This window comes from Chelonoidis abingdonii, chromosome 24 (assembly GCF_003597395.2).
Source record: "Chelonoidis abingdonii isolate Lonesome George chromosome 24, CheloAbing_2.0, whole genome shotgun sequence".
Classification (NCBI taxonomy): domain Eukaryota; kingdom Metazoa; phylum Chordata; order Testudines; family Testudinidae; genus Chelonoidis; species Chelonoidis abingdonii.
This window is the reverse complement of record NC_133792.1, coordinates 17,380,990-17,392,452: the sequence shown is the minus strand read 5'-3', so window position 1 is coordinate 17,392,452 and position 11,463 is coordinate 17,380,990. Positions and strand designations below refer to the sequence as shown.

At 49.7% G+C, this 11,463-nt stretch overlaps 1 protein-coding gene across 6 annotated transcripts in view; it reads right to left on the bottom strand.

Moving 5' to 3' along the window:
* The window catches only part of CACFD1 (calcium channel flower domain containing 1), a 25,283-nt gene extending 13,820 nt beyond the window's left edge, over positions 1-11,463 (bottom strand). For 5 of the 6 annotated variants that reach the window (XR_004371903.1, XR_004371906.1, XR_004371907.1 and 2 more), the window contains exons 1-4: positions 11,089-11,450; positions 4,494-4,566; positions 3,346-3,471; positions 962-1,069 (exon numbers count right to left, since the gene is read on the bottom strand). Coding sequence is in view for 1 of the 6 variants with exons in the window: in XM_032767481.2 (XP_032623372.1) it covers positions 962-1,069; positions 3,346-3,471; positions 4,494-4,566; positions 11,089-11,212 (431 nt within the window). In the remaining 5 variants the exon portion in view is untranslated. Of the gene's footprint in view, positions 1-961; positions 1,070-3,345; positions 3,472-4,493; positions 4,567-11,088 lie in introns of all 6 variants that reach the window. The other variant, XM_032767481.2, reaches the window with a different exon arrangement.

The window sequence follows — 11,463 nt, the reverse complement described above, 5'->3', positions numbered from 1 at the left end:
GGTTAAAAAGGGCCCATTAACTTTGTAGGCTGCACCTGGAGGAGAGCCAGGGTGGGATAAAGCCTAGCTGAAGATGAAGCCCAGCTGGGCTTGTACAAAGCCAGGACGTTGAGCACAAGAGGAGGCCGCAGGGAGCAGCTGTGCAGTCACTTCCTACGGAGAAAGGGAGTTGTTCAGGGACAAGGCGTCATCATAGGGGGAAAGTAAGTCTTGGGATCCCTCCCAAGACTACAGAGACTGGCCAGGAGCCACAGGGAGCATAGGAAGCTCAAGCTGGCAAATCCAGAGGTGGGCCCGGAGACAGAGAGGTGAAGGAGGAAGGAGCTCAGGGAAACAGAAACAGTCTGAAGTTTGAGTAGAACATGGTTGCAAGACATAGCATCCCTGGCCTGGAACTCAGAGTAGCAGGTGGTTCCCCTACCAGCCACTGGGCCTGGGCTTGGACCGGAAGACTACCTGACATGGCACACAGACACCTTGTCCAGTGGGAAGGGGAGGACTAAATCATGATCCGGCCAGAGGGCTGAGTCACGAAGAGGGAGCACCCCAAGTCCCAGAGAGAGAGAGGCAACAGTGTGAGCAACCTATGGAAAATGGCACCAGACGCAGCGAGAGCTGATCCCCAGCCCCAAGGAGGCACCCCAGCAGTGAACGCACCTCATTACAAGGATGCTCTGACCCTGGCTCTCCTAGTGTGCTCAAAAAGATGTTAGCTTTCTTAAGATATGCTCTCCATGAAGCACTCCTAGCCCCCAAGTCCTGCCACACAAAGTGTTTGCATGAACCTCGACTGCTGCGGCTATAATTAAATACCACCCACGTAGGGCCCAGTCTTGCCACACTGACTGCCCAGCATCCCAGCAGCCCCGCTGAAGCCAAATGGCTCTGCTGTAGAGAGTCAGGGTTGCAGGGCCAGCCTCACCACGGTACTGTATGTGAAATAAAGCGCTTTCTCCCTTACTTTTTGCCAAGCGCCGACAGGCCGTACAGCACTCCTGTTGCAAAAGCGATAGCATTTCCCAGTAACGTGGTCAGAGTCAGACTGAGTATGACTGGAAACACGGCCATCCTGGGGGAAAGAGACAGTGTCAGCCATGAAACAATCCCCACGGGGCTCCCCTCTCCACCTGTGTTGGAAATTACTTCCCTAGTAGGTTTACTAAGACTTCCCATGACTCAGTTTGCACACAAGCGTTTCTTTATTAGTTCAAAGGCCGCTTGGTGTTAATTTCACCCACAACATCAGTTCACGCTTGTCTTCTATATTCCGACACCAATACAGCACTGCCCAAAATACTTACAGCAGCCCCAGACCCGGGAGGCTCCTGCCTATCCTGGTGTAACTCCAAAGGGGGAAGGAGAAAGCTCTGACAAACAAACTTCAGAAAGCCTGTCTTTCTCTACGCTATAGCAAACAAGTGAAATTCTGCCGGTTACTGGATCTTCGCCAAAGACAGAAAAGGCAGGCTGAGGACTACACCCTGCAAATGATTTCCAATGAATCATGCTTTCTCTAGTTCCCAAACCCTACATAAGATAGAGCTGGTATTTTCAGGGTCACGACACCTTTAACCCAAACAAGTCTTCCTTCTAATTTATTCTCTTATTCATGCTTTAAGCCTATGGCTCACACGAACATTCAAACTCAGACCCTTAATTAGGGGTCTACCAAATCCGCAGCCATGAAAATCATGTCATGGACTGTGAAATCTGGTCTTCCCCAGGAAATCTGGTCTCCAGCTACTCAGCTGTGAAGGCAGAGCGGCAAGCCACGGCTGCTGCCCGGCAGCCAGCTCTGAAGGTAGTGCCACCCACAAGGAGCAGTGGAAAAATGAGGGTGGCATTACCACAACCCCCTCATAGGCTTGTGACCCCTGTCAGGACCCGGGCCCTAGTTTGAGAAATGCTGTGAAGAAATAACATTCTATTTTGAGTAACATCTCCACAAAATTTGCTATTTATGCCATGAACAAACCATGAAAACTGTGTGATTTCTCTGCAATTTCAGTAGACCACTACCCAATACAGGCTCCTGTTCCGACCAGCTGGGAGTGGCTGCACTCTTCCATTCCCCTGGAAGCAATGCATGTGCTCTCTGTGACACCCTGGGCTGACCCCCCCACTAAGGGCCAGATTCTGCCTTGAATCCTGCTCTCACAGGTGTTGTGGAAAATTGACCACATGGTTGATTTTGGATCAGACAGCCTGAGGCTCCTTTATTGATCAATCAAACATGCATGGATGGGGGAGTCAGCCAAGGTAGCTGAACCCCCCGCCCCCCCAACACATAAAATGTGAGAGCTTATATAGGCTAAACCCACAAAAATGATATATACTTCCTTACAGTTTTACATCCATATAAGGAATAAAGCAAAGCAAGCCCTTTCTGTTTTTCCTTACGCTTGCCCTTTGCAGTTTCTTGCTCTGTCACCTGGCAGCTATTAATCATAAGCTGTTACAAAAGGTTAATTCTACTTTTATAATTTCTACAGTTAGTTCTGCTTTTATAATTTCTATCTACCCTTCTCCTTTAACCCCACCCCACCCCCGCACACACACACACACCTTTCCTCCTTCCTCCAGGCCACACATACAGTTCACCTGACCATATATACAGTTCACCTGACCAAAGTTTAGCCAAAGTTTAGGCCTTAGGCCATTTTCCTCCTCACAGGATTGGGCAGAACCTTGGCTTCTCCACCCTGTGCCAGCCAGTGCAGCTGGGCTGGCACAGGGTGGGCAGTGATCAGCTGCTGCTTAGACTATTTGCCCCTGGAAGCAAGGCAGAAATTGAGAGCACAGTCCCTTCCCTGGGCTGGCGCGGCTATGCAGTGCCCCTTCCTCAGGCACAGACCGAAAAGGTTCACAGACTGAAAAGCTTAAGGGCCTGATTATGATCTCCCAGAGACTGGTGTAATTTCAAATCCTCCGGGGCAGGGATACTCTATTTCCTGGTTCTGTCCAGCCCCCAGCACAATAGGGATAATGGCTCTGCCTAGCCACCCAAGTCCAAGACTGCCTGACCACCTGGGTCCCATCTCAGGTGGCTAATCTGAGCTGCTGGCAGGGCGGCAACCTCTACACTGCTCTTCTTAGCGCACTAGTTCGAGTGAAGCTAGCATGAGTCTATCTGACTGGGCTGGGAGGGTGCTTTCAGGTGCAGTGTGGACATAACCCCTGGCGTTCAAGGCCGAAAGGGACCACCAGATCCTCTCGTCCGTATATCACAGGCCACCAAACCCACCAATCAGGGTCAAAGCCCACTAAACCACCCATCCAATCCCTCTGCCAGCCTCCCCTTGCCCCCTCTCTGGCCCACAGCTGGAGCCGGCCATCAGTCCTTACCCACAGTACAAGGCAGCTTTTTGCCAGGGCCGCAGCTTATCTGCCCGCGCAGACACGGCGTTTGCAAATTCAATAAACTGGCAGCAGAATGGAGCTTCGCACAGGAACAGGATAAAGGCATTTAACCTTCAAAACAAAGGAAAACAGAGTTAACTGATCAGCAGGCTCCAGAGAGGGAACTCAATTCTCATGGTCGGGGTCGCAGTCACACCTCTGCCAATGATCCAAACAGCTCCGATTCTTAACAGTCAGAGAGATTTTATTACATGGGGCCAGATTCTGCCTCCTCCCCCCCTCCAGTGGCCAACAGTCCACTTGAACTGGACATGTGGGACTCCCTCTTTCAGAAAGGGACCCCCAGGGTGGCATGGAGCCAGTGTAGTGTGCTCCAGCAATCCTGAGACAGGGGAATGACCCTGGTGAACCAAGCTAGGCAGGGCAAGTGAGAGATGCTACCTCCTCTCAGTTACATGGAGCCTGAGCCTAGCACAAACGAGGATCCTGCCCTGAAAGTCTACCTCAGCAGCGACATAAATGGGGGCGTAAGTTACACGTAGAGCGTAGGTTGGTCCAAACTGGGTGAAAATGCCCAGTCCACGCACATTTGACCTTACACTCTCCTGTTAATCTCCTGCTGCACATCCCCTACACTGCTTTACTGCCTACTCCCCACGTATCACTTGGGCAGTTTAGGTCACCACGGCAGCTACTTCAAGCCATATCTGGCCCGAAGCTTTGCTGGGTAAATCCTTAGTGATCCCCAGGATTTGTGCACGAGCTTTGTGGCAGCAGACATAAAAGCCTATATGACATCTGTAGCCAGTGGCGCTTCATGAAGGGACCCCGCTCATTTGCATGCAGAATGCCTCGTTTTACTCTGGATCAGAGCCTCCTGATAGTTGCAGACAGCAAGATTGGGGAAGATCAGTACACTAGGCTAACCCAGCTGCCTCGCACAGTGGGGGCGAGACCCTCATGACCCAGGAGACAGACAGTGATCTCTTGCAGTGGCAGGCGGCCATTACAAAATGCAAGCACCGAGTTATTTGCCCACAAAGCGCAGCTCTATTGCCTGCAACTGCTAAATGGTGATTCCAAAGTCAAGACCAGCAGCGCTGGGGCAAAGAGGGAAGAACGCACATACTTACATCATCCACACCCCAGCAGCTATGTTCAGGGGGTTGATAGTCACGCAGTTCCAAAGGCCGGCAAGTGCACAGGCTTAAAAGCAAAGAGATTGATTTTAATTCATGTGAAAAATAAACCACAACACACACAGAGGTGGCAGCGTGATCTAGTGGACAGGGCACTGGCTTGGCAGGTAGGAGATCTGGGTTTGAATCCTGGCTCTGTCACTGATGAGCTGTGTGACCTTTAGCAAGTCTCTGCACCTGTGCTTTCCCTCTTCAGCCTGTGTTAAACTCTCCAGGTCAGGGATTAGCTCTCATTACTTGTATATACAGCACCTAGCACAATAGAGCCCTGATTTCAGTTGTCACCTGCAGCCGCTACTACGATATGAATAACAACTACATAGCCCAATCTACACTCAAGGGGAGAGATAATGGACAGAATGATTAGGAGATAGGTTCTACTCCCAATTTGGCTAAAAGAAGAGCACGGGGTGCCTTGTCTCAGGACACTTGTCTTAGGACACTTGTCTTTCAGGCTTGTGTTTCTACAGGCATTCAGGGTTATACAGAACCCCAGTGTGTTTGCTTTCAAATTAAATCATTTTAAGGGAGCCTCTGTTTTTATTTGCTGAAGAATTTCAAGTCACGTGTAACTGGCCCCGAGGTAAACAACGAGCTACCTCCCAGCAGCACAGCCTTCCAACGGCAGCATCTTTTGCACAAGTAAACAGTGAAACTAAAAAATAGCTGCAATCTGCAGCGAACTGAAGGCAGAAACAAGAACTAACAAATGGGCCAAATTCTTCTCTCATCTACAGCACTGTAAATTCAGAGTGACTCCTCTGGAGTCGTAGGGACTTATCCAAAGATACTCTGGGCAGACATAGGTGGAACCCAGAGCAGAACCTGGCCTTCTTTCTGCAGATATGAAAGCAGTGGTTTGACAAAGCAAGCCCTAAAATAATCCACGAGGCCTTGAGTATGTAATGTAAGAAAAGGAGCCAGCCAGCAGTTTGTGAGCCTGGAGTGCATGCATTTACCTACCAGCTCATTAAACTTGCAAAATGTCACCTGCATTCGATACAGCCAGTCTCCTCAATTAACAATGAGAGGCTACCTTTATGCCCAGGGTCACCAGAGCTCAGGTGTGGAGGAGGGGCTGCATGGTCTGCGTGTAGGACAGAGCCAGCAGCTGGGTCAATAAGAAATAACAACACTAAACAAAACTCCAGCTAAAATAGGGTCTCTAAAGGTTAGCATAGAGGCTGCTGGTTTTTTTTAATCCATGCAATGTAAATGACTGGTGTCTCTGTGACCTACTCAGGGTTAAGGATTTCCACAGATGAGAGTCTACATGGGTCATTGCCCTGACTATAGTGTGTCTTGTGTGGTTGTACCTCATCTTAGAAAACAGACAGCAACGTGGGGGAGTTTTTAAAGCAATTATTAATGAACCCTCAAAACCCAGTATAATTAGCACCTTCCACATATGGGGAAACTGAGGCACGGGGTGGCAAAGTGACTTGCCCAAACTCACCCAGTGAGTCAGTATCACAGTGAGAACTCAGAACTTCCTGTGCTTGGCCACTGGAGCCCACCTTTTGGGAAACACTAAGCAGTACAATTTTCTAAAAAGGTCCGCCAGGGGTATTTCAAGAAGACTAACGCATTCCAAAGATAATGAAGACTCAGTGCGAGAGGTCAGCCAGAGAAAAGACAAGACAAAGGAGAAATAATAATAACTCTTATCTAGTGCTGCTTTGCAACAGAGGTATCATTATCCCCATTTCACAGATGGGGAAACTGAGGCACAAAGTGGCAGAGTGACTTCCCCAAGGTCACCCAACAAACCAGTGGCAGAGCCAGGTCCAGTACCCAGGTCTTCTGAGGCTCAGTCCAGTGCCCTACCCCCTAAGGATACATGCACTAACAGGAAATGGAAACAGCCTGCAGGGTTCAGGAGATTCCTTATTCAATCCTTCCTACACTATCCGCTGGTGAGGCCTGCGTGCACTCCCACTGGAACCAGAGCTCCAGGCAGGGCTAGTGGGACCAGCTGCTGGCACAAAGACAAGGCATAGAAAGCTCTACTGCTTGTCCTTGATACATCTTAGCAGATAAAAGCATCAGCTTGTGAGCAGAGGAGGTGAGCAAACAGTTAAACCCAGGGCTTCAGGCACTCACGCTGCCCATAAGAAAGCGCATGATTATTATGAGTAGGAACCACTTAAGAGTCACACAGCAGCCATCATCCAAAAGCACTTTCAGACCAATAGACCAGTTATATACAGGGATCACTTCACCCACCACAGAAACACAACCTCCTCTGGGGTGGAACACAGCAGCTGGTATTTACCACTCACAACAACACTACACAACAGTGCAGAAAATTTAGAAAGATCACACATTCAGCTGAAACCACAGCGAGAACTTCGAGGGCAGAATGCTATAATCCAAGAACAAATCTGGCCTACACACTAGGGCTAATAACTTCTTGGAATATATTTAAAAAAACAATTACGATTTGGGAGTTCTTGTTATGAGGACCCACCCCCAAAACAAACCTGAGTGCAGAACGCCTCTGTATGACTCTCAGCTAAGCAAGAGATTGTTTTGACCCTCAGTGTAACAACACTAGTGACCAAACCGTTCTCTCACTCTTATCGACGCCTTCCTTAGTAGCCAAAAGGGAACAAACAGCTGTCAGTCAAGATTTCTTTTCCAGTTCAAGGCCAGGGGAGCTTTTCAGTTATGAAAACATCTGCTGGGATTTGTGGTGTGGAAGACGGACAGGTCTGGTGCTTAGTCAATTAACTAATTTGCTGAATCACAAAGGAGCACACAGCAAACATGGAGCTAAAATGAACTCTCAGCAAAAGAATTCACTCCTCTAGAATTCATAGAATCATAGGACTGGAAGGGACTTGCACTCATGGCAGGACTAAGCATTATCTAGACCATCCCTGGCCGGTGTTTGTCTAACCTGCTCTTAAAAATCTCCAGTGATGGAGACTCTACAACCTCCCTAGGCAATTTATTCTAGTGTGTAACCACACTGACAGTTAGGAAGTTTTTTCTAATGTCCAACCTAAACCTCCCTTGCTGCAATTTAATCCCATTGCTTCTTGTCCTATCTTCAGAGGTTAAGGAGAACAGATTTCTCACTCTTCCTTGTAACAACCTTTTATGGTCTTGAAAACTGTTATGTTCTCTGTCAGTCTTCTCTTCTCCAGACTAAACAAACCCATTTTTTTCAATCTTCCCTCCTAGGTCATGTTTTCTAGACCTTTAATCATTTTTGTTGCTCTTCTCTGGACTTTCTCCAATTTGTCCACATCTTTCCTGAGCCCCAGTCACCTGCTCCAACCACTATATAGTTCTGTCTCTAATACATTTTGGGCTAAGTTCAGGTATCAGCAGTCACAGCTCCACTCCCCAGTGGCATTTGAAACCATTACAATACAAAGCTAGCATTTGAAACCATTACAATACAAACTCCTTTTGTATTTGAATGAATCTGGCATTTTATGAACAAACTCTCTCTCTCTTTAGCAGTCTGGATACAATCAGCTAAAATATGAATAAATTGGTTCCATTTCTTTGTGACCCACAAAGGCTAGAGATACATTCCAGAGTCCTGTAGCAAATTGTGTTCTCTCCCTGCAGTCTGGGAATCTGCCTCCTGTTATTTTGCTTCCCTGATATGAAGCTTTTTGAAAAGGCATCGTTGTTAGTATGTGGGATTCAGAGAATTGTCCCTTCTGTTACCTGCCATTAACTTTTGCCTCTACTTGCCCAAGAGTCGCTCAGCATCTTTTTTCCCTGCTTGGCTGTAGCGGGGCAGTTACCCGGCTCCTGGAAACCAAGGGTTAATCTAGGCTAAATGGGGAAGTGGCCATAGCTGGGGCCACACCTAATCAGGCCATAGGCCCTGATAAGAAGGGCTAAGGGAAGCGCTGGGTCAGAATCTCGCTCCAGCCCTGCAGTGAGAAGCATAGGCACCAAAGCCGTGGGAGCTCAACTGGTGGGTGCCCTGCCCTCCAGCTCACCTCCGCCTCCTCCTCTGAGTGCGCTGCTGAGTCCTGCTTCTCCCCACTCCCTCCCAGCGCTTGTGCCGCGAAACAACTGTTTCACATGGCAAGCAGTGGAAGGGAGGAGGAAGGCGGCGTGCTCGGGGAAGAGGAGGGGCAGGGATTTGGGGAGAGGTCCAATGGGGGCAGGGCTGGGGGGTGAGCACCCACCGGCGCCAAGGAAAGGCCTAGCTGCCTCAAGCAGAGCAGTGCTGGGGAAGGACATGGGGAGCACCAGCCTGGCAACTCCCCAGGCTGAGGCCTTGTCTAGGGTCTCAAGAGGTACCGGGGCTGAAGAGGTGCAGCATGGGGATAGGCAGAGGCAGCTGGTCCTACCCCCTTGCCAGTGATGAGTGGCCATTACAGACTGCAGTTTGCCCCAGAGAAAGGGGGCTAGATGATCACTGGCAGTAGCCACTGAGGCAAGGTGGGTATAGAGGGTTGGGGATTCCCCTAGGAGGGGAGACCTGGGGGGGGGTACTGCTGTGAGCAGAATCCCAAGGTAAAGAGCACTGGGGTCCAGGAGCATGGGGGCCTGAGGCAGGTGAGATACTGGCCAGCAGAGGGCGCTCTGAGAGCTAAAGTGAGCTAATTCCCAGACTGACCAGCAGGAGGTGCTACACTGGTGAGTCAGTGCTCTGTTACACCGGCAAAATCACAAGGAGAAGAAACTATCAGGTGTATACATTGATTTTCCGGCCTTCCTGGTTTGTTTGCAATACTGTTACTGATCACAAGAGGCTGACAGCAACTCTTGCCAAATCTGATGTTTGTCAGACAGCCCCAGCACCTGGAATCATGTGAATAGGTGAGACTCTTGGCTTTCATGTTTTCAAACCGAGTACATTTTGAGCGCTCCTGGTTGCAGAGAAAAGTTGGAAACGTGACCTGAGTGTGCCCTAAATGCTCAGAAGCCAAAGAAAAAGAACTTCAAATGTCTTATTTTCCCCAATCTCATGACTGGTGATTTTTTAAGGCTTGAAGTTGGCAATGCTGTCCGTGGCATATAACAGCTGTCCCCTTCAGCTCTGCACCCTCAACCCAGAGCATTTCTGTGGCCCCCGACCATCCTTTGCTAAAAACCCCAGCTCGCCAAGGACTGTATGCTGCACTGAAACTACTGAGGCTGGAGTAGAAGCCTCCAGGTAGCTCTGGTAGCACTTGCCACCTATGAGGTAGATTCCTCCCTCCCAGCCCTGGGGAGACTCTTCAGCAAATTTCCTGACTGTATGCAAGGTACATAGGGCCTTGCAAGAAGCGCTGTGCACTGAGGTGAATTTCACCCAGGAGGAGCAACTCTGTTACATCCTTTCACCACACCAGAAATGCAGCTGCCAACATGTGCCTCAGCTGTGCAGCGTGTTCTGAATCCCCAGCCTGGCACATCCTCAGGTTAACAAACACGTTCTACCCGGGCAAACAAAAGGAACTGTAGCAAACGTGTCGCCCACTCCAACTCCAGAACAAGAGCCAACCGAGGAGGTGGAGACGGAGAAAGGGAATGGGTGCAACGTTACAGCACACACTGAACAAATCAAAAGTGAACGTCTTTCTAAGAGACATGCCCTCACGTCCCCACAGGTGATGGGCTTGATGCAGGAACAGGCACCCGGTGGCATTCTCTGGCCTGTGCTATGCAGGAGGTCAGATGCGGTGATCTTAACAGTCCCTTCTGGCTTTAAGATCTATTTATCTTGTCAAACCATGGAGCAGCACAACCCAATATGACCCAATAGTGCCTGGTGGAACTGCCTTGACTCTTTCCATGGGAGATTGTTAATTTCAGGGGCAAGTAATTAACAAGCCAGCACAGCTCTCTTGCTTTGTGCCATCTCCCTTTTGTTTGTTTCAAAGATAAAATTCCTTATTTATCTTTTTTTAAAAAAAGGCTCAATATTATCCTTTTGGGATTTCTATTCAGGGGTTAGTAATAACAGAAGCAAACACACACACACAAAATCACTGTGAAACCAGGAGATCAGCAAGGAAAAGAAAAAGTGGAAACACAGAAGCATCAAATGGTCAGTAACAACAATGAACCAATCCCCATGCCTGCAAACAGCGCACGGATTGCTTTGCCCATGCAGAGCCCCATTAAAGTCCAAGTGCCATTCCTCTGCCTGCTACAAGTTGCAGGATCGGGGCCTCACACCCGGCCTGCTTCTATTGCCTCCCAGGAGCATTCCACCTGCAGAGGAAACGTCACAATTTGGCACAAGAGTAATAATTTATATGTAGAATGATGTTCCTCCCCCAAGAATCAAAGTGCTTCCCAATGAGGCCCAGCCGGGTTAAACAATCAAAGCACACACAATGCAGGCTCCAGTTAAAATCACTCCAATTCCCGGACCTAGACAATGTGCTTCTGGATCTTTGTCTGGCTGCGATTAGATAGACAGATAATTGCTGCTAGGACCTAAGCACTCTTTCATCACCAGTCACTGGCAGGCGGGCACAGATCAGCATCGCTGACCCAGGACGGCCCATCCCTGGAGGTTATTCCAGGGGCATCCAGGAAGCAGGACCTTAGGGCTACTTACACACGCCCCCGATGACACCGGCGATCCTGCACAGCCACTTGTACCACCAGGTCATGCCATCGTCCGCCGAAGAGGCAGCTGGGGCAGGGGCTGCTTGTTGGAACTGATCCTCTTGGGAGCTCATTGTGTGCCCCTTCCGCAGGGGCTGGGGCAGCCCTCCCTTTGCACCTGAGCCACAACAGAAGAGGATATCCCCTCCACACACACACACACACCCAGAAGAGTCAGTGACAGCTCCTCACACCCGTCCTGCGGTGGGGCCCCTCACCACCGCCCCAGGGACCTGGCCTGGCCCCTGACAGCTGCTCTGCTCTTGTGACAATGGAGAGCCTCTGTCCCCAGCAGCAGCACAGCTTCCACGTCTCCCTGTGTGCT